At 41.9% G+C, this 24,884-nt stretch overlaps 4 protein-coding genes and 1 non-coding gene across 16 annotated transcripts in view; 3 read left to right on the top strand and 2 right to left on the bottom strand.

Moving 5' to 3' along the window:
- Nucleotides 1–814: 814 nt before the first annotated feature.
- On the top strand, nucleotides 815–2,851 carry LOC148397633 (ras-related protein Rab-27B-like). Its single transcript, XM_088375935.1, has 5 exons — nucleotides 815–968; nucleotides 1,053–1,138; nucleotides 1,241–1,344; nucleotides 1,445–1,568; nucleotides 1,869–2,851. Exons 1-5 carry the CDS (start codon nucleotides 816–818, stop codon nucleotides 2,047–2,049), a joined length of 648 nt encoding a protein of 215 aa, XP_088232061.1. The 5' UTR covers nucleotide 815; the 3' UTR covers nucleotides 2,050–2,851.
- LOC148397631 (alpha-N-acetylneuraminate alpha-2,8-sialyltransferase ST8SIA3-like) lies at nucleotides 2,047–8,482 on the bottom strand. Its single transcript, XM_088375934.1, has 4 exons — nucleotides 8,078–8,482; nucleotides 7,372–7,494; nucleotides 6,330–6,887; nucleotides 2,047–5,481 (listed from the first exon to the last, which is right to left on the bottom strand). Exons 1-4 carry the CDS (start codon nucleotides 8,224–8,226, stop codon nucleotides 5,199–5,201), a joined length of 1,113 nt encoding a protein of 370 aa, XP_088232060.1. The 5' UTR covers nucleotides 8,227–8,482; the 3' UTR covers nucleotides 2,047–5,198.
- Nucleotides 6,133–6,214, top strand: trnas-aga (transfer RNA serine (anticodon AGA)). The gene has a single exon. It is a non-coding gene; the product is annotated as a tRNA-Ser (tRNA).
- A 689-nt stretch (nucleotides 8,483–9,171) lies between the features above and the next one.
- Nucleotides 9,172–11,904, bottom strand: LOC148397630 (cyclin-G1-like). Of its 2 annotated transcripts, XM_088376285.1 has the most exons (8): nucleotides 11,782–11,904; nucleotides 11,375–11,492; nucleotides 11,166–11,297; nucleotides 10,453–10,706; nucleotides 10,216–10,294; nucleotides 10,055–10,153; nucleotides 9,742–9,944; nucleotides 9,172–9,642 (listed from the first exon to the last, which is right to left on the bottom strand). In XM_088376285.1, exons 2-8 carry the CDS (start codon nucleotides 11,489–11,491, stop codon nucleotides 9,552–9,554), a joined length of 975 nt encoding a protein of 324 aa, XP_088232411.1. In that variant the 5' UTR covers nucleotide 11,492; nucleotides 11,782–11,904; the 3' UTR covers nucleotides 9,172–9,551. The 2 variants fall into 2 exon arrangements, with proteins under 2 accessions (XP_088232411.1, XP_088232410.1); XM_088376284.1 differs by lacking the exon at nucleotides 11,782–11,904 and having other exon boundaries at nucleotides 11,375–11,632.
- Nucleotides 11,905–12,261: 357 nt separating this feature from the next.
- The window catches only part of LOC148397629 (coiled-coil domain-containing protein 158-like), a 16,137-nt gene continuing 3,514 nt past the window's right edge, over nucleotides 12,262–24,884 (top strand). For 2 of the 11 annotated variants that reach the window (XM_088376217.1, XM_088376216.1), the window contains exons 1-21: nucleotides 12,264–12,626; nucleotides 12,722–12,776; nucleotides 13,230–13,336; nucleotides 13,411–13,514; nucleotides 13,680–13,735; nucleotides 14,020–14,130; nucleotides 14,205–14,226; nucleotides 14,334–14,423; nucleotides 14,632–14,872; nucleotides 14,978–15,183; nucleotides 15,298–15,456; nucleotides 15,523–15,615; nucleotides 16,058–16,168; nucleotides 16,682–16,791; nucleotides 17,435–17,479; nucleotides 17,557–17,582; nucleotides 17,725–17,854; nucleotides 17,921–17,973; nucleotides 18,097–18,191; nucleotides 20,614–20,736; nucleotides 23,008–23,138. In XM_088376217.1, coding sequence (XP_088232343.1) covers nucleotides 12,548–12,626; nucleotides 12,722–12,776; nucleotides 13,230–13,336; nucleotides 13,411–13,514; nucleotides 13,680–13,735; nucleotides 14,020–14,130; nucleotides 14,205–14,226; nucleotides 14,334–14,423; nucleotides 14,632–14,872; nucleotides 14,978–15,183; nucleotides 15,298–15,456; nucleotides 15,523–15,615; nucleotides 16,058–16,168; nucleotides 16,682–16,791; nucleotides 17,435–17,479; nucleotides 17,557–17,582; nucleotides 17,725–17,843 — 1,734 coding nt within the window. In that variant the 5' untranslated portion in view covers nucleotides 12,264–12,547 and the 3' untranslated portion in view covers nucleotides 17,844–17,854; nucleotides 17,921–17,973; nucleotides 18,097–18,191; nucleotides 20,614–20,736; nucleotides 23,008–23,138. Of the gene's footprint in view, nucleotides 12,627–12,721; nucleotides 12,777–13,229; nucleotides 13,337–13,410; nucleotides 13,515–13,679; nucleotides 13,736–14,019; nucleotides 14,131–14,204; nucleotides 14,227–14,333; nucleotides 14,424–14,631; nucleotides 14,873–14,977; nucleotides 15,184–15,297; nucleotides 15,457–15,522; nucleotides 15,616–16,057; nucleotides 16,169–16,681; nucleotides 16,792–17,434; nucleotides 17,480–17,556; nucleotides 17,647–17,724; nucleotides 17,855–17,920; nucleotides 17,974–18,096; nucleotides 18,192–20,613; nucleotides 20,737–23,007; nucleotides 24,843–24,884 lie in introns of those variants that run through there. The other 9 variants (XM_088376223.1, XM_088376226.1, XM_088376220.1 and 6 more) reach the window with 9 other exon arrangements.

The raw sequence follows: 24,884 nt of genomic DNA, 5'->3' as shown, positions 1-24,884 counted from the left end.
TGCATCCAGACTTGTTGGTAAGTTCTTCTCATTAACCAAGAATTAAGATTGGTCAAAAGATGTAAAAGATTTCTTAAATTTGTGCAAATGCCGAGTCTGCATCTGAGTACAGCCTGTGGCATTTTTTCTTTTTGTAGTAAATACAGAGTGACCACAGTTGACACGCCACTCCAAATTTTCGAACTCAATAACTGAACAGGCGTGGGTGGCCATTTTCCTTATTGGCCCACAGGCCGGTTACAATTTGACCCTTTGACCTCTGTCGAGCCAGGTGACAAAAATAAGTGTTAGAGGAATTATCTTAATCTACTTTTGTCTGACGTCTGAGAGGGAACAGATTGAGAATGAGGTATGAAATGGAACTTTCAGATCTCAAGACAACAATTTATTTAATTAATGTGGGAAGTATGATATGCTTTTCTCCCATGACATTATCACTTTGGCAGTATTGCTGCGAACTTTCTTCTGCTGCTACTTGGCTACGGTTGCTTGCTTGAGAAAGTGCGACCTTTCATCGTCGGGCTATCCTCTCGTAGAGGCCGTGACACAACAACACTGCTCTGTTACATTTGCCTCGCGGGCATCTCAGCCAAATTTCATCGGACACGCCGTGTTTACGGGCTCACCAGGAAATGCCAACAAGGGGTTCTGTCTCCCAAAACAGGAGAAGCAATGACCCCCTTGACTGCTCATGCGAAGCTCAGCCCGAGTCATGTGCTCGTCCCGCTCTGATCAGAGCATTAAGACACTGCCTTCAGCCCCCCCCCCCTCCCACCGATTTTCTTTTTCATCGCATGGTAGGCTGAGCGGCAACCATGGCCGAGTGGGACTACGACTATCTCATCAAGCTGCTGGCACTTGGCGACTCGGGCGTAGGCAAGACCACTTTCCTGTACAGGTACACCGACAACAAGTTCAACCGCAAATTCGCCACCACGGTGGGCATCGACTTTCGGGAAAAACGGCTGGTGAGTGCTGTTTACTTTTAACTAACATCAGATCTTGTCATTAGTATAAGATATAATTTTTTTCCAACGACCCCCCCCCATCAGATGTACACTGGGACCAATTCCGATGGGGCAACAGAGAAGAACTTCAGAGTCCACCTTCAACTATGGGACACGGCCGGACAAGAAAGGTACTCTACATATTAATCCGTAATGTCACACTTCATCTCAATGTCGGGAGAAACTAAAAATGCATGAAACTGATGAGGAAAACACCAAAAATGTCCTTTCAGGTTTCGCAGCCTCACAACGGCCTTCTTCCGAGATGCCATGGGCTTCCTGCTCATGTTTGACCTGACCAATCACCAAAGCTTCCTCAATGTCAGGAACTGGATGAGTACGTGCTTCTACCAACGTGGTTTATTTAGAATCAAACGTGTTTCTGTTTTTTTTACCGTGACTATAACTTTGTTGCTGACAAACGCCGCTCTCCTCAGGTCAACTCCAGGCTAACGCATACTGCGACAGTCCCGACGTGGTCCTGGTGGGCACCAAGGCCGACCTCCGGAGCATCCGAGACGTGAACGCCAGGCAGGCACGAGATCTGGCCGACAGATATGGGTCAGTCCTGTAAACACATATGTTGTCTTTAACTCAACTTAGATTTATATACCTTACCTTAGGCCATATACTTTATGAGTCAGCCTATGAGTTTTTAGTTCATTTCCTTGATATCGAGATTAAGATAAGGAAATACCAGATAAATTCTGTTGTCAACTAGTGCACAGTTTTGCCTCACTAGTAGCCTGTTGGGGAATAATATTACTTAAACTAACCACAAGTGGGTGCTAAAGAACCATATTTGGGCATTGTGATGATAGAAGTTTATTTTGAAGTTATACAAATTTGCATCCCCCCAAGCATCCCCTATTTTGAGACGAGCGCTGTGACGGGCATGGGTGTGGACAAAGTGGTACAGACCTTGCTGGACATGGTGATGAAGAGGATGGAGCAGAGCACACCTTTGGCCGAGCACAACGGCGGCGGTAGCGCGATAGGGGCCACGCAGGAGGTCTCCCTCTGGAGGAGGTGTGCGTGCTGACATCACACATGACGTCACAGGACACTTCATGAGGTACATTGAGTCCAATGAGAGAAAATACAAGAGCTGTGTCAGGAATCATTCTTATTGTATTGGAGCTCATTGGATGGTGCGGGTGTACCTAATGAAGTCAGTCCATTTTTTACAGTAAAGTTTAAATAACAATAATAAAAAAAAAAAGAACTTTCATTTATCAACTTGAATTTATTTTCTGTAGCACTTGTGTTCATTAGGGCGGCGTGTGAGCTGGAGTCGAATCCCAGTCCTTGTTGGTGCTATTAAGTTCGTAGCTGCAAGAGCTAGTTAGCATCTTGGCTAAGGCCTTTGCTTTTAAATTTTCTCTTGCAGAATGAGCAGTCAATATCAAGAGAAAACAAATCCTGGCTTATTGGTAGATGGCAAATAGGTGAAATGATTAGAATGAAACGAGCACATTTTCAACACTCGTAAGTTCTTTTGAATATCGTCTTTGAAAAGAGAAAATTCATTGTTTGGTTCATTTGGAAGAAAGAATGGACATCTTTTTATTGTACATAAATACGGGGAGGCATTGATGACATGAATCTGCAGGCACATATTAATCATAGAGCATAATAAGACATTTAAATATACAGACGTTTTGGTCAAAACAACCTTAGCAGACATTGATGACTTTGTATATTTGTCATATGCGTGGAGGACGTAGCAGCCAATCAGGGGAGTGTCTTGCCTGGATCTCCAGTGGGATTCACAAGCCTCTGCATCATCAAGTTAGCCATGCAAACAGAGCAAAAAGTACAAGAAATAAACTGTCTATAAAGTTGTTTCCGTGTTACTTATCTACAGACATGTGGCAAATTGATCGCATGGATTTATGAGATGTATTCACGTCGGATTTCCTGCTATTTCCCATTTCCTCACCTTTTTCATAGCTGATTATATAACACACAAAAGTCTTGTTTCCTGGATTGCAATCGTCAGCGATTGACCAAACATTCATCTAAAAAATGCCAAGAATGTCTTTGAGGCAAATTGTCAACACTGACACTCATTAAATGAGGACAGTTTTGTTTTCAATCCCAGAACTTAATAAAACTGCTTAAGAGCAAAAGAAAACAGCCATGGAGGTAAGCCATTATTTCTTACTGACATTTGAATTTGGCCTTTCCGAGTTAATCCAAGATTATTTCCCTCAAACGCATTCTTTCCGGCGAACATTCCTAGTGTGCTGACACCCAGACCTTCGAGCTGGTGCATCGCGTCTCGTACCCGTGACATCAATTACGTGGAATAATAAACTAAACCGCCTGTCATCGGAAAAGACAAAAAACGCTTTTGTTTGGGAAAGAATCCCAGGAAACAATAAAAAGAAAAATCAATCACAACATCCGGTCACATGTTGCACAGTCATGAGGCAAATGTTCATGTGCCTTTCATCTTTTTTAAGACCACTGATGACTCACTTGGGTGGTCCCATTTCTGATGAACTCACACCCCCAAAAATAAAAGCAGATATGGAATACATGCTCAAATTGCTTCCCATTTGGGGTAGCTTGTTGTTATTTACTATACAAAGTCACTGGTGATATTCTTCAGAAAAATAAAAGTCAACAATACAGTTGAAATTTTCTAGAAAAGAATTCTAAAAGATTATTGGTGCCTCTCGCATGCAACGTGAAGTTGGAGTGGAGCATGCGCTCAGAACAAGATGCTGAAAGTTGTCTGATTAATGACACCAAATAATCAAATCTCTCACGTAGTGTCTATATTTTATTTATATACTGTAGTTGAAGGGTGTTGTGGTGAAAGTGAAATTCATAATGGTGGATTTTCTTAGCGTTTTAGCCACGCTAGCTAACGTGTTATTATTACATTCAATTAGAAAGTCTGGATTTATACGTGATAAAAATTGTTAAGAAAATGTTGTAATTCCACTAGGAAAACAATTCCTACTTTTGCAGTTGTGCATTAGACTTTTTTAGGAGAAATGTCACAATTTTACTGGATTAAAGTTCAACTTTTTTTCTGCAAGAGTCATAATGTTACAACAAATAGAGTGACATTTTACAAGAAAATTATATTTTTATCAATAAGCTGTGTCGTTTTGGTTAGACAAGTCTTGCAATTGTTGAGTGAAAAGCTCAGAGAAGAAAACAAAAAGGAATTATATGAGAATCTTCTCACAGGAAATAAAGTCAGATTTTTTTGGTGTTACAATAAAAAAAAGTGTTATGAGGAAAACAAAAGTAAAAAAACACTACTCAATTTTATACTTCCTAAATTACCTGTTTGGTTTTTCTCGTGATATTTTGCCAGAATCTGGTCAATTTTACAACTTTCTTCTCGCAGTATGATAACTCAATTTTTTGGGAAAAAAATGTTCCCCCTGCGCTATAAAATGCCATGACATCTTTCCGTCCGTTACCGAGCATGGCTAAAGACGGCTTCTATTTTAGAAAGTGACTCTAAACTCGATAATATTTAGTACTACAGCAACTGCTTGTTTGTAAATATATATACTTACTCTCTCTATATATATTTATATGTTTTGTCTCTCTTTGTGAATTTATGGCTTATCATTTGGAATGTAATTATTTCTCCAAAAAAGTTTAGAATCGGGACACTTGTTGTTGAAGTGTTGTAAACAAGACTAGTGCAGATGTCTGACAACTCATCTTGTGGCCAAAAGAGCATTCGGATGCCTTCGATGGGATTTTCCAAAACACTGATCTAACTCCATCCCTGAGATCAGGCAGTGATTCTGTTTTTTTTTTTTGTTTTTTTTTTAACTTTTATCAAGGCTTTTAAAACGTAACTTGGACTCCTGTGGGACCTCCGAAGACCAACAGATCACCCCGTGTAATTTGAGTACACGTGATGGACGATGGAATCCGGAGGGAAGATGACTTTGGAGTTGGCAGGGCAAGATGGACAAGTGGTTGGACGAGTTGTCTGAGCTGGTTTGAGGGTTGGGCTTTTTTTTTTTTCCTTGTAGAGGTTCCACTGTGTTTGCCACTGCCACCAGGCATCCTGAAGGAGCGTCGTGGAGGCATCTGACAGGAATACTTAACACAACGATACCAAAACCGAGCGAGGCAGACGTGTGGAATGAGAGGTCGGCATGCGGAATCCGGGCGTGGCGTCGTGCGCGAACCCCCGCCCGTCCCCATCTACGTGCAATGTGTCAGGCTGAGCTTGGTGACTCCGTCACGGTGCAGCCGGTAGAGGAGCTTGAACTCGCTGGGAAGCTGGTGGGTCTCCTGCCATTTTGTGGTGAACTTGGTCCCCTTCTTGTCGTAGTAGTGGTATGGCAGGTCCTTGCCCGTATTGGGGTCCCAACCGAAGGGCCAGAAGCCGTACAGGTGGATCTCATCGCACATGGCCGACGCCAGAGTGTACATGAGAATGCCGGTACTCAGTCGCTTGGGGGAAAGGTTCTTTGTCTTCCAGTATCTGTCCAAGAGAAGAGCAACAACAAATAACACATGAAGCAATATTTTCCTTTACTCATTAATCCCTCCGTAATCCCAATACAGGGATTTTTTTTTTTTTTATATAGTGGACTATGTAGTCATCATTAAACTGAAAAATAGTTTTGGTACTGCTTCGGTAAGCCGCTGTTACGTCATGGCTATCTCGTAATTAAAACATCCCGCATCCGCTTCAGCTGGTGGATGTTTCGTAATGAATGGCCAACAAATAAATACATTTTAATTATGTCGTATTGATATTGTATTAAATCTTGTCACTGATAGTGTAATTCATCAAATATATTCCGACAAAGTACTTTGTGGGTCTTGTGGCATGCTCCTCTACTCCTCCTACTTCCTGCCAAGTGGATTGAGGAGATGAAGCATCTGCCTGTCCCCAACAGTTTTGATTCCTACAAACGGGAATTTTCTTCGGTCCCGTGATATTTTTACTTCAATTAGTAGTATCATTGATGCTAATGTTATGATCAGAATAAGGAATGGAAGTTGTTATGGTAGCCTTGAAAACCATTGCGGTGTCCCTACATACTTTCATTTTCGTATTAATTAGTCATTAATAAGTCTTTGGATTCTTTATTTATGCTAATGCTAGCATCTGGACAGGGCTTTCTGTGTCGTTGTGGCCGAGTGGTTAAGGCGATGGATTAGAAATCAATTGGGTTTTCCCTCCGCAGGTTCGAGTCCTGTCAACAACGGGAGCTTGGGTTACTTCAGTGTTAGAATTTATGCTAATATTGGGAGATCAGAGATATATCGCACAGGTTGTTGCGGTTAGAAGTTGAAATTCATCGACGTCAATAACCATCTTACTTGTTGACGTCATGCATGATGTTTCCGGGCCAGGCCAGCTCCACCTTGAGCTGGCCCTTGTGCTCCACAAAGAAGTCCACAAGGGTGCGGGTGACGGTAGCCGATGTGTGCAAGAAGAATGCGGGGATCCACAGAATGGCACCTTCCAGTTTCTTCAGGTGCAGGTAGAAGTTGTTACGGTCCTGAATGGTCAGCAGGTTGTTATAGTACCTTTCCAGGATGCTGGGGTTGAAAGTGGTCAGGTTGGTCTTGCGACCCACATCTTTGGCGTACACCTCGGTGGGGGCGAAGTTGCAGCGAAAAACAAAGTCGGCGCGGTCGATTTCGGAGCCGCAGTGGCTGCCCGTCAGAATGCCGCTGTTGCCCACCACGGCGCAAGTGCCGTAGTGCTTGTCCAGGATGGGAGAGGCATCGGGGAGCAGAGACTTGAAGTTGTTGCTGATCGAAAACACGTACTTGTGGCTGGAGTAGTCGAAGTGCATCAGTTGGCCCACACGGACGCTGCTTTTGGTCAGTGAGAAGTTGTGCGGAATGTCGATGAAGTTGAAGATGTCCTTCCTGGCACAAAAATACTGAATGTACTTTGAAGCAAAGCAAAATTGTTTACATTGTATTATTTCATTAAGTAGATGTTTTTTCCAAGACCCTAGAACGGATTGAGGATATTTCAATTCATTTCAATGTGGACAGATCATTTGAGGGACAAGCACGGTGACAAATAAATTATCTTAAGGCACAGCACTTCATGGAAATACCTCCAAATTTCTCATGTTCCTCTCGTCAAGTCATAAAACGTTTTTTTTTTTTTAACTCTGCAGCCCAAGTACTTTTTTGATACTTTTCATAGAGTATGTGATTATCCCACATGAAAGCAAATATGACTCCAAGGGACATCCCTCCCAGAGAGGTCTATAGGTGGAATGTCCCCTTGATTTTCACAGTCTGGGAATTCTTTCAGATCTTTCTCATTTCCTTTGGCTTCACTGAACAATCCCCCCCCCCCACCCCCACACACACACACACACCTGACCCAATATCTTACTTCTGCTGGAAAAAGGCAGTCTTGTTGAATTTCCACTTGGACGGCTTTCCCTGTAGCTCTTCATTCAGGGCGTTGGTCAGCGGGATAAAGGAGGGGTCCAGGAAATTCATGGCGAACTGCGATCTGACAAGGATACATAATTGTCGTTGTGCAGTTGCCGTGCAATTGTGTCGGTTCCGTTGCCATCTTTGACACTAATCTGTTTGTGGTATATTTTTGGAAACAGTTGAATGAGTGCTGCAGGAGCTGCTTCTAATGTTTTCAGTAACCCACATAATCAACCCTATATTATTCATATTTGTATTATAATTCAGAATAAAGTAAAATCTTCGGAAAGTAAAAGCTTGCGATCATGTCATCTAGCATTCATCCAACTCATGATCCATATCATACCACATCGTGTGATATCAATTTATATATTTACATGTCAACTATTAATATATTAAAGTAACAACTCGAGTTGCAAAGCATGCCACATCATCTGCCAGCCAGCCATCAATCAATCTGTCTATGGAAAATGAAATTTGGAATCAATTTGAAAGACTAGTAATACATAAAAGTCACCTGACATTATATAAGCATATATAATTGACAAACTGGCATAAGGTGAGCGACCATGTTGCATCCCCAACCCCTCGCGCCGCCCTCCCCTTCCCTCCCACCCGGCCTCACCTTTTCCTAAACCACAGCCCCGCTCATAACTCACCGGAAGCCCGCGTGGAACATGATCCTGGGCCCCCCGACGGGTGTCCCGAAGAGGCTGTCCTTCCGCAGGGACACGTAGCTGATGAGCGACAGGATGAGCACCGCCACGCACAGGATGATCAGACCCAGCGCGCGAGCCACGCGGACCATCTTGGCGAGGGGAGCGGCTTCACTCGGCGGTCGTCGTAGTCGTTCGGCTGAGCATCCGCATCGCCGGCCTGGCTGCTTCTTCTGCGGGTGCTCCTTCTTCTGCCGGTGGCCGGGCCCTCATCCGCGACGTTTCATCGCCGGGTGCGGGTGATTTTTTTCGAATGCGTGTTGTGGATGGAGCTCGGATGGTTGTCATCCCCCCCACCCGTCCTTGTTGCCTCCTGCCTTCCTCCTTCTCCTTCCTCCTCCTGCTGGTTTAATCAGGGAGATGGAGCCAGAGTGCGTGCGTGATGCGCGTATACATACGCAAGCGCAGGAAGGCTCGTTCAATAACATAATGGAAGTGGGTAGTTTGTGCACATCAATTAAGATTTATGGAGCGCATTTACCGCCCACAGCAGTGAAAAACAAACGCGAAATAAATCCTCCATATACTTAATCCGCAAATGCTAATCAACAGACTTATAATGATTAAAAATAATAATAATATAATGAAATGACACTAGTCATGATTTACGAACTATTTATGGACATTAGGACCATGCCTGCTGATGTGCGTGTTTATACTTTATTCACTTATTGGCAGTCTGTGATAAAAGACTGCTTTTTCTACCACAGTATATGTATACATTTTATGTTGTTCCTGCATTTTAATAAATCTGAAATAATTTTGATGTATCACCGTACTGAAGGGGTAGCTAATGTGGCCTCTTTCCAGAGGTTCAATCAAATAAGGGTGAAGAAACCTTTGCTTGCCTCACAAAACTGTCAACTGTAGTGTCTCGAAGTGTGGCGCACGAGCTCCCACTAGTGGCAGATATAAAGATTACAGTAACAAATACAGTGAAACAATAATACATTGCCTTCAGATTTTTTTTTTAATCCAGCTCAGGTATATTTAGCGTGTAAGTACATTATTTCATATTTTACAACTCCTTTCAAACCTTTCGTTAGGTAGAATTTTTATTCAGCATTTACATGAAGCACATATTTATTCATTTATTAGTTTTTCTATATGTAAGTGCAGTGTTACTGTTCAAGCCACATAATTATACAGTAACTGACAATAATGCTAAATACCTATACTCATTCTTTTTGTGATACATACTTTTTTAGGTGTTCTATTTTTTCAGTAAAATGATCTTAGTAAACAAAGTAAAAAATAATAAAAGCTTTCATAACACAGCAGCATATTCAATCTGGTATTTCCACATTAGAATGTTACATTAATATACAAAATGCACATATTGCTTGCATAGCACGAGAGAAGTATGCTAAGTATGAAGCAAGTCAAACTTTGGGTTATAGAAACAAGTGTTTCCAAGTCACGAATAGTAGGCGGGGAAGAAGGACCCTTCGCCAACACTGCCCAGGGAGCCGCACGGACTGTCTTCGCTGCTACTCGTTTCCTCCTCACTATGACAAAACCGCGAAAAGGTGAGTTTTTTGGCAATCGTGTCAATTTACAATGCTACAAAGCAATGGGATATAACTCAGATTATTAGTCATATTGACCTTAGTCTGTGGTCCCAGGCATCCTCAGGTATGGTGGGCAGGCGGGAGGTGGTGCAGTGGGCAGTGTGCAGACTCTGCACTGTTCTTTTAGACAACACCCACACCAGCTTCCTGCCGTCGGGCTTGTGGCACCGAGCTGAGCGGTACTCTGTCATGCGTGTGGCCACCAGGTTCCGCCATAGACGCAGATCGCCGTTGCCCACCTGACAATGTATATTCAACTGTATTTATAGAGCACTTTAAAACAATTGCCGCTTTCAATACATCCAAAAAATATCAAGACAAAAAATATTAAGGAATAACTGTGGCGTACCTTAGTGAGTCTTTGCAGCTGCTGCAGCATTTTGGACACAGCGCTACACCGCAGGTTCCCGAACTCGTGGGCGACGAGGGCGAGGGCCAGAGTAGACGACTGTGGACAAGAAACTTGGATCAGCGCCGCTCTAAAGCCAAACGGAGAGTGAAAAGCCTTACTTTCGCTTTGGAGAAAACAAGTCGACACAGGCAGGCTTTCAGATGAGCTTCCAGCTTAATGACGCTCGGAAACTCTATCCTTTAGAATAAAAAGGGAATTGAAATGGTGTGTCATGAAGCGCAAGAAGATAAGGCAGAGAAGGTCCACAACTAAACCGCATTCATGATTTCTATGGTTGTTTTTCCATATCGTGGCTGGTTTGGAATGTGTAATAAACGATGGTTCGTTGTGCTTACCCCTCATCGCAACACACGGCACTCAGAGCCGAGTAGTAGAGTTGCAGAAAGGTGAAGGCCGTCACCGCGGGGGTCTCGGGACCAAGCTTCTGGGCCACGACGGTCTCCATGTGGCACAATTCTGACGCGGTGAACTTGCTGTGGCTGATGCGGATGAGTTCCCGGCCGGGCGCCACGTCTTTGGCCTCCTCCGTCGCACCGGCCGCCAGGTGGAGGCAGCACACGGACACGCACGGCACGTGTTTGGGTTGAGTCTGTCACAATCCCCACCGAGCCGATAAATCAGTTTCGTGATCACATGCTAAAAGCGACACGGTATTTCAGGAATTAGGTCAACGTGAAAAATGAAATACCAGCTTCTCTGGACGAGAAAACTCAAACTGTCTTGCATGTTTGCGTGAACTTCCTTAGGGCTTTCATGTAACCTACTTCATGGTTAGACTAAGCTGTTCCTAATATTTGGACCCTCAACTCACGTCAAGATATCAAAGATATCAAAGTCAATATAATCGAATGAATATATCATTAGATTATTATGTTACCAATATGTCAGATTTATAACAAATTGAACATTAGTAGTTTCTTTTTACTTGTATGAAATTGAAAAAGGTTAAAAACATGGCTTAAATATAATCATGGAAGTTTTCCAGGGCACCAGTTTGACCCAGGGATGAATTATTTCTGTTCTGTTCCATTGTTGTTGATCATCTTACCTTGATGAGTGAAAGAAATCGATCGAACAGATTGACGGCTCGAACAAATGTTTGCGTGCTGTAGCCGAAGAAGCTGGTCAAACTCCACAGCTCCTCCACTTTGGCGTCCCTGCATTTGGCCGACACGGCGCTCTGAATATTGGAGGTTATATTTACATTTCTAAGGAGGCCAAACATCACAACGAGCAAAAAGTGGGTCAGTTGCTTACCTCAGAGGACTCCATCATCTTCAAACCAGACTTGTTGGGAAGGAAATTGCCCTCCTGTGCACAGCAGGACTTCAGCTCCTTCTCAAAGGCCTTGTCCAGTCCTCCATGGTCCCTCATTCTGGAAAAGAACATCCTTTTAGAGCACCGTGATTCATGCAAATACACACAAGCGTGTGTACGTGTATGTGTGTATGGGGGTTGGAGCAACTTTTTTTGTTTACGAGCAGGCCACTCCTGCTGGGTGTCACGTATCTCTGGAAGATCAACTCCCCCAAAACATCATCAAAATACATTGCTTACAATGTCACGTGTGTTCCGGAAGGAAAAAAACATTTAATCTTATATCTATCTTTATTATAAGCAAACTTTGAAAGGTTGTCAAAGTACAAAGAGGTTCAATTATTTACCTTAGATAAGGATGTGCCTCCAGGTGTAAACATTCACAAATACACGTGCATTGTTAAAAAGTTAAGTACGGTCATAAAAAAAACATTCTCGACGTTACTCGTGACGAGATAAACAACGGCTGATAGGTGGGGAAACTACAATACCCATCATGCATTTGGCAGAAAAGTAACGGACAAGAACGTTCATGGTTACTACGAAATATTTATGTAATTTATTTTTTGACGTGATGAAAAATATTATCAGCTGATGAGTTTCTTTTCTTTTTTTTCATAAATTGTCTCTGAAGTCTATAAATGAACTTACTAATAACCCAAAGAAGATTACCCCAAATTTTGCTCGTCTGACACTGGCATGTAATATTTAGACATATCTGATGTGTTATCAGGGAAGAAACTTAGGTCGCAAAAAAATAAAATAAAAAGCATTCACGTTGGTCCAGTTTCCGGACACAAGATGGCGATATAGTTTGTGAATGCTATGAGACGAGTCAATACAAAACCTTAAAAGAAGATTATTTAAAAAGTCCCCGCTCTAACTTTTACTTAGCCTTTTATTGATGGCATTATCTTTCAGTTAAGAGTTACACAGAGAAAACATGTCTAACTGTATTTAGGAACGTTGTCAAAGGTCGTAACCGTGAAGACGCCATTAATATAGTTCCCATGGTAACGTCAACGTTGGCACCAGATGTTGTCTTGTCTTCCAGTTTTATCTTCAGCACGTACATGGAGTTAGAACCTCGTGTTTTATAAGTCTAACATACATATGTCACATATGTCACATACATGTGACATAGCATCGCGGCATGACATGATGGCTTTACATCGAGAGGATCCAGCAGGTGGTAAGTTGTGTGACGTTAGCTGACTTGGCTAATGTTAGCCTAGCCGCCAGCAAATTGTTTTATCAATATTTAATCGTGTTAAACGTGTTTTCTAGCCACTCGGGACGTTTCTGGGCTGAGGTTTAACAGTTTGGCGTTGGACGAGTTGAGGTAGCTAATGTTTTGTGTTGTTATTTTCTTATTTGGGGATTTTATCACCTGTTTAGATTGACACTTGGAGTAAGCTGTTCCCAAACTTTTATTGAGCCAATGCAATCTTAATTAGAAAAATATCACGGCACACGAACCAAAAGAAATTGTTACCAAAGACACTGAAATAATGTGTGGTTAAAATGAAATGGCTTTTAATCGTTCTTAATAACTTTAAGGCATGGATAGTTCAGCAACAATGCGTGAGAATAATTTTCAGACCAATTCCATCCAAAAACTTGAGACTGAATGAACTGCTTGCTGTGAACATGTTGAGGCACCGCTGTAATATGTGGGTGTACACAAACAGCTGAGAATATCTATTTGATCTAAATAGACTGTGACGCCTATTGTTATTGCCCCTATTTAACAACAATACTGAGAACATACAAAAATCTTTCGTGTTTGAACTAGTGAGCAGCTGGAGAGATGCACAGCGGAAACTCAGAGGCTTCAGGAGGAGGTGGGACATGCAACCAAAGCTGCATTGGAGAAGTTTGCCTGTGAATCCAAAAGCATTTGTACGACTTAAATGAACGGACCGAATCAAAGCGTGTGACTATTTTTGATTCTGTGAACCTGCTTTTTTCTTTAGCAGATCCATCTTTGGACAGTTTAACGCACCAGCAATGTCAGAGGGATGTCAGGCCCAGAAGAAAGAATGCCCAGGAAATTGAGGATGTTATGCATCTTAGTGAGGTTTGTAAAGACAGAGAATTTTTGCTACTTGTTTTATCAGCGCATAATAGATTCATCACTTAAAAAAAAAGTAAGTGAGATATAAGGGCTTAAGAGCTAGATAAATACAATTGACTTGACTTGACGGAGAGTTTGCACACTGTGTCCAATTGTTCTGTATTTCAGCAGCCAGTGGAACAAGTAGTAAGGCATAGGGACCCTCGGAATGGGCAGAATGGCAGGTAAATGTCCGTCTAAATTTACATATGGTGGATATAGACGTTTACAAACTCCCTGTTCAAATGCTACATTTTTGTGATATTAAAAAAAACAGACCAAGATAAAACAATCCACAATTGATGTGACTTTATAGATTTTATTTATTCATTTATGTATGTATTAATTTATTTATTTATATGTCTGTTTATTTATTTTATTCATGTATTTATTCATTTAGACTTTTTGTATCCACTCTAAAAAGAGGGGGACCAAATGTATAATAAAAATGACTTCCGTGTCCTGTTAGAATGGAAGAGCTTATTACAAGTATTGGCCAGGAGGTGGAGATGTTGAACCACAAACTGAGCTCATCCAAAGACAGCGGGCATCGCATCAACACCAAGCTGGAACTTCTAAGGTACATAAATGTGAAGGTTTATGACATTTCTTACCCCATTGAGTCAACATTTTAAAGTGAAAATGTATTTCCAGGACATCGTTGCAGCAGCAGCTGGTCAGTGAACTGCCGTCAACCCAGTCAGACGAAGAAAAAAAATTAGCTGTTGTGATGAAGATGATTCCATGTGGTGAGCCCCACTGTGCTTGCACCTCTTCCTCCAGAAGACCAGTGACCTCGTCCGGTGTAGGTCCCAGGAGGTGGTGCAGACCCCGGGAGGAGAGCAGGAAGCCAGTGACCGAGAAACCAAACGGGTAACCTGAATATTTTAAACACTAACATGAATTTATTCATCTATCCATTTTGGTCTACAGCCAGTCACAGGGCACCTAAATCCCCCATTTATTTGTTCATATAAAATTTGAATCTAATTTTTTTTAAGCAAATCAAATTTCATTTAAATTCAACAAGTGCTGCGTATTTCTTGCGAGTTTGACAGCTGCTTCAAATCGACATTTTCAGCCCCTCTGTCAACTGGATGAAGCTCTGAGCCGGCATGGAACCCTTCTCGCCGAAAAAGAAACCCTGAGGCTTGAACTGAAGGACAGAGATAAGCTTGTGGAGACGCTCCGGTTTCAGCTGGAGAAGAGCAAGCTGACCATCGACGACCTTCACCAGGAGAATGCCCTCCTCGGCACCCAGATGAACCAGCTGAAGGTTGGACACGCGGAAAGCCTGGTGAATCAGCGGCTCGCCATCACTGGTACGTTTATCACCATGACCGATTGATGCTCTGTGAAGCAAATGTCTTTTTTTAAAGCTTGTATCAAAATCGTTGGGTCTCTGAATTTTGCTGGCGCCTTTTCAGAGGAGCTCACAAAGCTGCAGCCTCTCCGCAGCTGCGCCTGCCACGAGCACCGCGACGTCGTGCAGAGACTCCGGCGCCGGCTGAAGAGCACCCAGACAGAGCTGGACCAGGTCAGGGGTGCCATGAGGACTCTGGAAGGGGGACGGACAAACGCTCTTCAGGCCCGAGTCCAACATCTGGAGGAAACTCTGGAAAAAGTGAATCAGGTGAATGACGGCCACCCAAAACAAAATGACAGAAAAGTAAGCTGACATTTCATTCAACGACTGTAGAGTATTTATCTGAAAGGAAGCCAATCATCTCCTCCTGGTTTCTAATAGGAACGGTCCTATCAAAACGCGGAAAGCCAGCGGCAGACACGGGAGCTGGCCTTTGTCAGGGAGGAGAAGAGGCAACTGGCGTTTGAACTAGACGCCGTGCGCTCCAAGGACAAACATCTGCGAGAGAGGATCAGCGAGCTGGAGGCCATCCTTCACAAGGTAGTGCTCCACTGCGCACGCTCGGCTTCACGCGGATTCTTTTCCTGACCTTTGCTTTGCTTACAGATGACCGAGAGCTTCGCCAACTGTCAGGAGTTCATCCAACTGAAGGAGCAAGAGTTCTTTCGCCTTAAACTCAAACACATACTGGACTTGAAGGTAGACATCCAATTTGTGTACTCTGGTCATCACATTGTACCTAACTGGGTCAAAAGCACCCTCTTAAGTGTAACTCAGCCGCTGACATATATTACTAATCAACTTTTTAACTTAGGTGGACATCTATTATCTTCTGAATCTCAAAGTAAATGCGCTGCCTCATCAAAATGTCCTGTTTGAGTCTGACATTTACAAATATCATATCATTAACATCATAAAGTTCCTGACACATTGAAGTCAATCTACAGGCAAAGCGCAGGTTCCCAGGGAGAACAACCCCGCCCCACTTTGATACTCTGAGATGCTTTCTGCTTATACATCACATAATCGTGAGGCCTCACCCTCTGTAAAATAAACACTGTACCGTATATAAATAAACCCCTTCCCATCTCTCTCCACTGGACATTGCGCCGAACGCCGTGTGCATTTGCTTCCTCTGTAGGAATACCAAGGTGAGAATGTAACTCCACCTGGACTGGACTCCCTGATCCCATCTGCTGCACTCGCTGATCCTCGTCCCTCCACGTGGGACGCCCGCAATGCCCGCATTACAGTAATGCTCAACATCTCTTGTGTCTGCTCTTGGCCGGTGCATGGCTCAGCACATTTGCTCGGCGGAATAAATAATGGACAGTCATTTCAAATCACATTCCGTCATCTGTAGATGGGCTAATGAAGCTAGCGACGATCTTGCGCTACACATTTAAACGACTTGTATTTGAACAAAAAAGGTGGCAACACATGCAATACAGCAATCATAGGCATATATTCTTTATCCTCTGCCAAAAAAATGACGGTACAGTAGTTTAGCAGTCACATTGTTCTGTTCCAACTCTAAAATACTGTAGAGTGCTATTTTATGAAAAAAAAAAAAAGCTTCAAAAATGTTTTTTTGATTGGGGCTTGAACGGATTAATGTCATTTCCATTCATTTCAATTGGCAAAGATGATTTCAGACAATTGTTTGGAGCATAACTGGTAAATTTACCATTGTATTATGTATCTATTCTGTTATATAATCTATTGTACGTGAAGTAACCTGAGCAATATGACATCTCTCTCCAAGCAGGAGAACCGCGCCCGGGACCGGCTCCCGCAGAACCTTGAAGAACCACACGCCGACAACGCCGCCCTCAGGAGGAGGTCCGCACCGGCGAGAACGCACAGACCGGCATTGTACGTGCCCCTCCCTCCATATGCTAGGAGGATTAGCTTTGTTCCCAGGCTCGCCGGGGTCAAAAAAAAAAAAAAAAAAAAAGAGAACACGATGGAACAAAGTAGAAGAAAGAGGAAGTCTTTGTATGAAAGTGGGTGGAGGGGAATGTCCGTGTGCAACTTTGACTGCTTAGCAAAAAATGTCAAAGTCAAACATGATGCACAACCTCAAAATTTGTTCCAGTAGTTAAACCTTTCCTAAGGTATAAGTTAAAAGTAGGGATGGGCAAAGTTAGTCTTGTTTTCTCCCTCATTAATCTGGCCCACCTCATACTTTGATTATTAACAATCCTGAAGTATTTTATTCGGGACATTCAGTTTAGGCCTTTTTTAATAAAGTTAATTTCTCATAAGATAATTGATTATCAAAATACATGGTAAGATAAACAAAGAATGTTTGTTTAATTTATTTTCTAAAATTATCACTTTATTAACTAATTTGAATAAACTATATATATATAATACATATTATTATTATTTACATATATCATTATTATTCTATTTAGGGGGTAGTTAGCTGATCCCAGAATTCGGCAAAATACAATTCAGAAAAATAAAATAAAATTCAGTTTTTTGTACAATAAAGTTCTATTTTCCCCAACAGCGGCGAGCAGTCCAAAACAGCCCGCCGGCGAACGACATGTGGCAGGTGAACACATCTGAGCTTTTGCCTACGCCGCAGCCAACCAAGCTAACGTCATTGTATTTTTCTACTCTCACAAACAGTGAGACTACGACAGAGACAACAGAAAGTGAGCAACCGCCGTGTTTTTCTAACCTCGCGCTGCCTTCTTAATAGCAAATCTCCCCCGGAAAGTAAAGTACAACAAATCATTGCTATTTTACACTAAACCATTGACACATTTTACAAGACACAACTTCTGGGCACTGCAGGTCACAATCGGTCATGCTCGATGACCGCGACGCGACACACTTTCTACCCGTGGCGGCGGGCATCGGATTGCAAGTCACCCGTGTACGCGCTTCTGACCTCTGACCCAGGGCACAGCTAACAGACACTTCAGTAAGTGGGCATACTGTAATAAATGTGTGCAAATAGATGCATAAATTTATCTTTTTTGTTTTACAGAAATCCCCAAGCAAGTCGATAATCACGTCTCACTGAATAGAAACGCAATACATGTATGTTTTTGCAAGTTATATTTTAAATAAAGTGTCTTCTCATATAGGTGACATTTGTTGTTTTCTATTTGTGTGTTGTGACATGGTGGATTTGTTGTTTTCTATTTGTGTGTTGTAATTTAGAAAGCCAAGTGCGGACCCTGTGCAATATGATTTGGCGGATCTGTTTTCACAAGGATGTGGATTGTGCAAGCATCAGAAAGATACTAGTCATTGGGGTACGTAGTATTTGAATAAAAGAGCTTTCCACTCCTATGAACCCTCATTTTACACATCAATGAATTCTTTTTTTTTTCTTTTTCTTTTTTTTTTTATCATTCCAATTTGTCAGGATTGTAAACATCGCTTTTCTCCACGATGTGTCACATTTGCAAGATGTATTTATATTCACTTTACAGGGTCTTCAATTTAGGGCCGGAACAGAATAACCGTGTTACCATTAAAATCAATAGATTGATTTCAGATGACAATGTTTTTGCATTGTCATTTCACATAGTGTTAAACTTATAAGTTAACTATGGGTGCAAAAATTAATCGATTATTGGATAATTAGTCTTATTTCTGGACCAATTACTTTTTGGTCTCACTAGTCCTTCCAAAGACTCCCATTTCATCTTCTGATGGAGTTGGAATTTGCGAGTACATGGCAACACCATTACGATCCCTAACCACGTCACTAAGGCTCACCGGCTTGCGTTTCACTCGTCCTTCTAACATCGCCGCGTATTTTGATGCTGATAATGAATTGATTCCTTATCAAAACGCAAGCACTTAACATGTCAATTATGAAGCCCACACACACACACCATTCACAAGGCCACCTCTCACTCGGCACATTGGGTGCCCACAACTAACGATAAGATACAAAAGCAAAAGGAAAGAGCAAATGTTTAAAGAGTGGGAGGGAGCCTTATCGACTTCTAGTTTGTGTGCCTGCGCGTTAATGTGTGTGCTGTAGTGACAGTTGAAGAAACCGCTGGAGGGAATTACATGAACGAGTTTGTGAAAAGGGTCACGGGAGGCTTTAGCATGTCTGAACAGGAAGTGCATTGCCGTTTCATCCTCACGCAGGAAGTTGCCGGCTTGTGGTTGTTTTGTCTGCTGTATAGACTGCTTTTATCTCCCATGTTTGTCCAGTTGGGACACGTCTAGATTAATCGTAATTAAAACAAATATTAAAGTACGTATTTGTAGTTTAAAATTAAAACAGCTTAAGCAAATGTTGGGCTTATATTTATGTATTGTGTGAGCTAACAATGCCAATGTGAGCGAATTAATCTGATTTTTGTGAATTTTTCCTGGGGTCTATCCTAACAAACATTTTATTATTAAGTGACAAATAAATGGAGGTGTTTTAAAACAATTGATTAATTTAGCAAAATATAACAATTTTAAATTTACAATTCACGTAAAGTGAATCACAGTTCTTCATTCGCGAATCCGCCTACGGTATTTGCAAAAACACGCATTTATGTATAAACACAGAGTATTTATGTTTTGGGGGGAACCCATTCCCTATTATTTGTGGAAAATGGTGAATTTCCACAGCTATGCATTGGCCTAACAAGGAGACTCTCCGGTCCTGTTTGCGCTCGCATAAAAGTGCCGCGTAGCGACAAAGTTCTTTACGACTTCAGCAACTTTATTAAACGTCTCCCATGTGTGCTTTGGGGGCGAATCGCTGCAAATCTACTAAGTAAGAGGCAGTTACGACTCATGCGCAACAGCTACAGAGGCTATAAATGGATCGGACCCGAGCATGACCCACATATACAAATGGACCTTACGTTTAATGGCACACATGTGATGTTACCATGGCTACCAAACATGTAAGCCACTGTCTTTGTGGGGCTTGCTAAATTTGGCAACTAAGTTCAAATGCCTTAGGTGTATTGATTTACCATTTTAAAATATACATACAAAGTACCCCCTCCCCAAATAATTTCTCTTTGCCAAACATTCTTCTCTACTGCTCTAATATTCACCAGCTTGGGTAACTATTAGGCACTGGTTTCCTCCAGAGATGGCTAAAGATTGTCAGGGAATTTATAAAACACTTGAGCGTCACTACTACACGTGTTTGTTTTACCTTTGCGATCACACAGTGTCCCATTTGAGGACTATTAATTAGCGATAATGGGATGGCTGAGTCCCTGGAGCTTGGAGAACACCACGGGGACACCGAGGTTTCACTTTGATTGCTGATTACCCCTGATGATCGAAACAAATTCACTTTGACACAGTGTGCCGACTGTTGAACATTATTCAGCGGGTCAGCGTGTTCAGCATCACTATTTGCCTCAAAGGACAAAAAAAAAAAGTATGTTGAACTTTTCACTCCTAGTTGAAGTTTGCTGTAAGACTGATGCATAAAACAAAGGATAATAAAACAGTACATTTAAATACCAAAAGTAGTAGCAGTGGTACTTGAGGTGTCAAAATTAATCAATGAATCGACAAGTCAACGATTGTATGATTAATTAATGGAATAATTGATTAGAAAAATATTCGATAGTGACAGCCCTAAGTGGTAATACAGTGAAGGTGTGTGGTTGTAAAACAGTCGTGGCCTTTTGACTGATAGCCTTGAGACTTACGTTGACCGTGAAAACTATGAAGGCTTTGTTTATTATCTCGCAGACGGAGGACTCGTGCTGTCACAGGACCGCTCTGAGGCAACAACGACAACAACGTCAGCATGATGCAGCGACAGCAGCAACCCTTGAATGGATCCGCTTATTCATTTAAAGCGCAGCTCCATCGGTAGGAATTCGGGACTATGTGCGCTAAATGCAATTCGTGTCATTGTCGACGACCAAGTGTCAGAGTCAGACCCCTGTTGACCATGTGTTGAAGAAGTCTTGTCGTTAGAGCCTCCTTACGAACACCGGACAGCAGGGGTGTCAAACTAATTTTTGTCGCGGGCCGCATCGTAGTCAAAGTTTCCTTCGGAGGGCCATTGAAATTGCCAACCCAAATAAATGTGTGAATGATTATATATAGTGTAGGCTACACAGCAAACTAGCGAATGACTAGATGAATAACTAGTTTTCAAAACAGAGACTAAGAAAAACTGTTATTTTAAAATCCGATAATCCCGATAACCGATTCATTAACCAATTAATTGAAATCGGCAAAAATGGCTCAACCAATCGGGGAGTTCTATTTGAATCTACTTATTTTTGTCTTATGTTGTAATGTGTGTTAAAAAAAATATAGAGCTAATACTGAGCCCTATGTAGAGTATCCAGATGTGCACAAAAGGCTGCAGGAATTCTACAATATTATATGTGGCAACTGTACAGAGAAATTGAGGAATGTCCTTAACAAAAGTGTCAAAACAAATTCTGGCGCCACACCAAAGGACCGAACGTGTTCTTTAGCGGTCCCGTGCCACACCCTTTGACAAAGTTTCTTGGAAAAGCGCTGAGGTCATTGTGGTGTGATCCCGCTGACAAACAAACCTCCTCAGGGGAGCGAACGTGTTTGGAAATGATGTTTACATGAGAGCACTTGTGGTGTTTTGTTGAAGATCAGTGCTCAGATAAGCGTTTTATTTTTACTCTCACACTCCTCTTCAGCGGAGCGCTTTCTCACTTGATTGCAAAGTGAGAAAAAAGCCAGGAAACGTTGATTCGGGAGGGGCGTTTCTTTTTAACGCGCCGTACAGTAGCTCCGGTTCCTCTCCGGGAGGATTTCCTTCTCGCGTGTCCCGGACTGTGTATAAATATTCAAAGAGAATAGTTTGTGAGACGAGGCATTGTTCGCAAACAAGGCTCTAAATGGCTGCGCTCGGATGGTGTGACTGGGCTAAGCTCGGCCCCCCTTTTGATTGATCGCTCTATATTACTGTAAGGAAATCAACTGCTTAACTTTGCCATAGGAAAGTTTGATAAGTTGAACAATGCAACATGCTGTTTGGAAAAAAATTTCAAAAAATTTACTTTTTGGATGTCGGTTATATGCAATGATACGTCACAATCAAATCAAGGCATTTAATTTCATTTACTACAGTTTTTTTTTTTAATCTCTGATCCACACATGATGATGACTTTGATCCCGCCTATAAAGTTTATTTATCCCACGCAATCTCGTTGAAAAAATGAAGAAAAGACAAAGGAGAACATTAATTTCCCTCCAGAGACTTTCAGCTTCTTATTGACAGGAGGAGCACAATGAGGGGAAACTGGTGCCATACACACATTAATTATTTTTTGTTATGGTCACCCAAAAAATAAATAAATCACAAGCTCTGGCAGCCGGCTGGCTTTCCACTCAAAAGGGGATTGACGGCCATTGTAATAGTTCTTCTTAAGGATGTCAGGGGTGGGCAACTGGAAAAGAAAACAATGCACCACTAAGGATGTGCAAAAAGCTCCTGTCGTGCTGGGTAGGTGTGACAGGTTTCCCTTTTAAAGATCACATGACCAACATCCTGCAAGGTTATATATATATATATATATATATATATATATATATATATATATATATATATATATATATATATATATATATATATGTGACATACCAAGATTTCTTATGATGGAATCCATCTTCTCTTGACACAAAATGAACCCCTCAAAAAATAAGCTCACTCACGGTCCTTTGACACCTGCTAAATCGAGCTCAGGGAAAGCCTTTTGTGGTTTCTAATGAAGCATTGCAAATTTGCGAGTGCTTGGCTTTGTGATGGTGCACAATGCTCTGCTGTTGTGTAACTCCGTGCAAAACCTGCGGTCGCGCTCAGGTCACTGCGGGCATTTAAAAAAAAAAAAAACTCGAAGTTCTATCGTTATTTTCTCTGCCATTGTGACGCGGCGCTTTTTTAACATCTTGAATGAACACGTTAAAACAATGAGCTGCTGGGTCCGCTTATAAAACCTGTCGGGGGGGTTGAATGGTGGGAAATGAACCACACCTCCAAAGAACCAAACAATCCTATGGCGGGCCCATCACTTGAACGGCCTTTGAGTAAATAAACAGCACGGGCTTGACCTTGAAACTCAGATGTACACATTCCTTTTTATCACAAAGATGTTTGCCAAACGGGAAGGAATTCCCCGGTGGTCCACGAGCCATAGCTTGGGAATCTGCAAAATTGAAGAAAACAACAAACATGAATCGAGATGAGTGCTCCGATACCAACACACTGATACTGATACCAGGTAAGTGGAATTTGTGCCATATAAGATCCTTTAAAAGTCTTAATTTTAATTTCCCTTAATAAATCCTTAAATTCCACCAAGTATCGCCACATTCCAGCACTTGGAGCTTGGAGTTCTTTCTCTGCCGCCTTTCTCTCCCAGGAAACCAGGGATTAAGCCTGGTAGATAAATCCAGCTGTACTGTACCTTTAATGACCAACCGGCATGCATCTTTCACCTTCAGTGAAAAGGCCCAGACAACCCGGCTTGTATATCAACTCCCCCTCACGCCACCTTTGCCTTACACGGCTTGTCTCCGGGGCCTTTGCAAAGCACCGTGACTTAATGTGCGGTACCAGGCTCTGCTATGGTGCGGCCTCACTGTGGGATTTCATGGCGGCTAATGTAAAGAAGGTGGGAGCTGTGCATATATTGCAGACGTGATAGATTCTTAGTAGATTACACGTTCTACACGTTGCCATCTTCCATGCAGCACCATTTACAAACAGTACCAGAAGGTGACGTGGATTGTAGTCTTTACATTACAATTGAAAGTAAAAAAAAAAAAAAAAAAATAGACGTATATCCCAAAAAGTAGAATACATTAGTCTCTGTAAAGAAATCTAAAATGATAACAAAAGAAAAGAATACATACTGATTATACTGTATAATACAGATCAATAATGTAATTTTAACTTGTCCAACTTACAATTTCTTTCTGAAACAAGAAAAATTATCACATTTTATTGTTGCGATATGAATGTGTATTCACGAGCACGCCCACGCTTGAATTGCCTCCTTTCAAACACACCTGTTATTTATCCTTGGTGTGTTATTTGTACTACAACCAGATTGTAATTTGAAGGCTGTTGCGACCTCGTGCTGACATGACTCACTGCATGCAGCCTGCTTTGTTTTATTTAATTCTGGAAAAAGTGCTTTCCATTCGTACACACATCCTATCCAAGAGATTTGGCAGAAAAATTTGACGAGATAAAAGACATCAGAGAGAAAATAAAAGACATCAGTGAGGGGACAGTGTGGCGTTGTTACATCAGCCAGCACAAAAAAAGTATTGTAACGATACTTAGTTCACACATTTTTTTTGAAAAGTCCTATTTGAGCAACAGGAATGGAAATTTCAAATAAAATCAGTTTGTGGCTATCGAGCTACTTTCAGGCGTTCAAAGTCGGAGGTACCATTGCCAACAAGTAGGCACCATTTGGCTGATTCAGTTGATATTTTCTTTCTTTCTTTCTTCCTCATGAATGGACATTTTGTGGTGAGGTCAAAATTCGCCGCAAAAACCTAAGGGGTGGAGTTGTCGGGGACAAGGACTGGGATTCATAAGCATTTTTCCCCAAAAAATCATTTACACGCTGTGGGATAAAGTCTCTTTGTTGTGCAGCGTGTGAATTGCGTCGAGTATACCGTGAAATAACACTGACGCAGTTCATCATATGAACGTACGCATAATTTTGACAAAATGAAGAAGTCTGTCTTTTTTTTTGTTTTGTTTTTAAATAACAACAACAAAAATCCTACTTTAGGATCCTATTGAAAATGTAAAGAACAAATGATCCACGATTGTTCACTGAGTTGACGTGCAAAATCCTGCGCTGCTGTAAAAGAAAAGGCGTCAGTGTCGCTCTGCCGAGCAAACACAAAAAAAAAAACAGCGCTTGAACCGTTTTACCCTTTTCTTCCAGACAAATTACTCCAACTGTTATTTTCCCCCCACCCGATGATTCTCTTCTGCATTGCTC

Source organism: Syngnathus floridae, chromosome 5, assembly GCF_059516105.1.
Source record: "Syngnathus floridae isolate MCC-2025c chromosome 5, RoL_Sflo_1.0, whole genome shotgun sequence".
Lineage (NCBI taxonomy): Eukaryota > Metazoa > Chordata > Actinopteri > Syngnathiformes > Syngnathidae > Syngnathus > Syngnathus floridae.
Note: the sequence above shows the minus strand (reverse complement) of the source record. Positions and strands in the feature narration are given on the sequence as shown.

Bases quoted from the DNA above. Each gene is read 5' to 3' on its own strand.
- LOC148397633 (XM_088375935.1), top strand. From the start codon at position 816: ATGGCCGAGTGGGACTACGACTATCTCATCAAGCTGCTGGCACTTGGC. The intron at 969-1,052 runs GTGAGTGCTGTT...CCCCCCCATCAG, and splicing joins ACTTTCGGGAAAAACGGCTG to ATGTACACTGGGACCAATTC. The intron at 1,569-1,868 runs GTCAGTCCTGTA...CATCCCCCCAAG, and splicing joins GATCTGGCCGACAGATATGG to CATCCCCTATTTTGAGACGA.
- LOC148397631 (XM_088375934.1), bottom strand. From the start codon at position 8,226: ATGGTCCGCGTGGCTCGCGCGCTGGGTCTGATCATCCTGTGCGTGGCG. The intron at 7,495-8,077 runs GTGAGTTATGAG...TATCCTTGTCAG, and splicing joins ATGTTCCACGCGGGCTTCCG to ATCGCAGTTCGCCATGAATT. The intron at 5,482-6,329 runs GTAAGATGGTTA...TCTCTTGGACAG, and splicing joins ATCATGCATGACGTCAACAA to ATACTGGAAGACAAAGAACC.
- LOC148397630 (XM_088376284.1), bottom strand. From the start codon at position 11,506: ATGTTCTTTTCCAGAATGAGGGACCATGGAGGACTGGACAAGGCCTTT. The intron at 9,945-10,054 runs GTACGCCACAGT...ATACATTGTCAG, and splicing joins AGCTGCAAAGACTCACTAAG to GTGGGCAACGGCGATCTGCG. The intron at 9,643-9,741 runs GTCAATATGACT...GTTTTGTCATAG, and splicing joins GCCTGGGACCACAGACTAAG to TGAGGAGGAAACGAGTAGCA.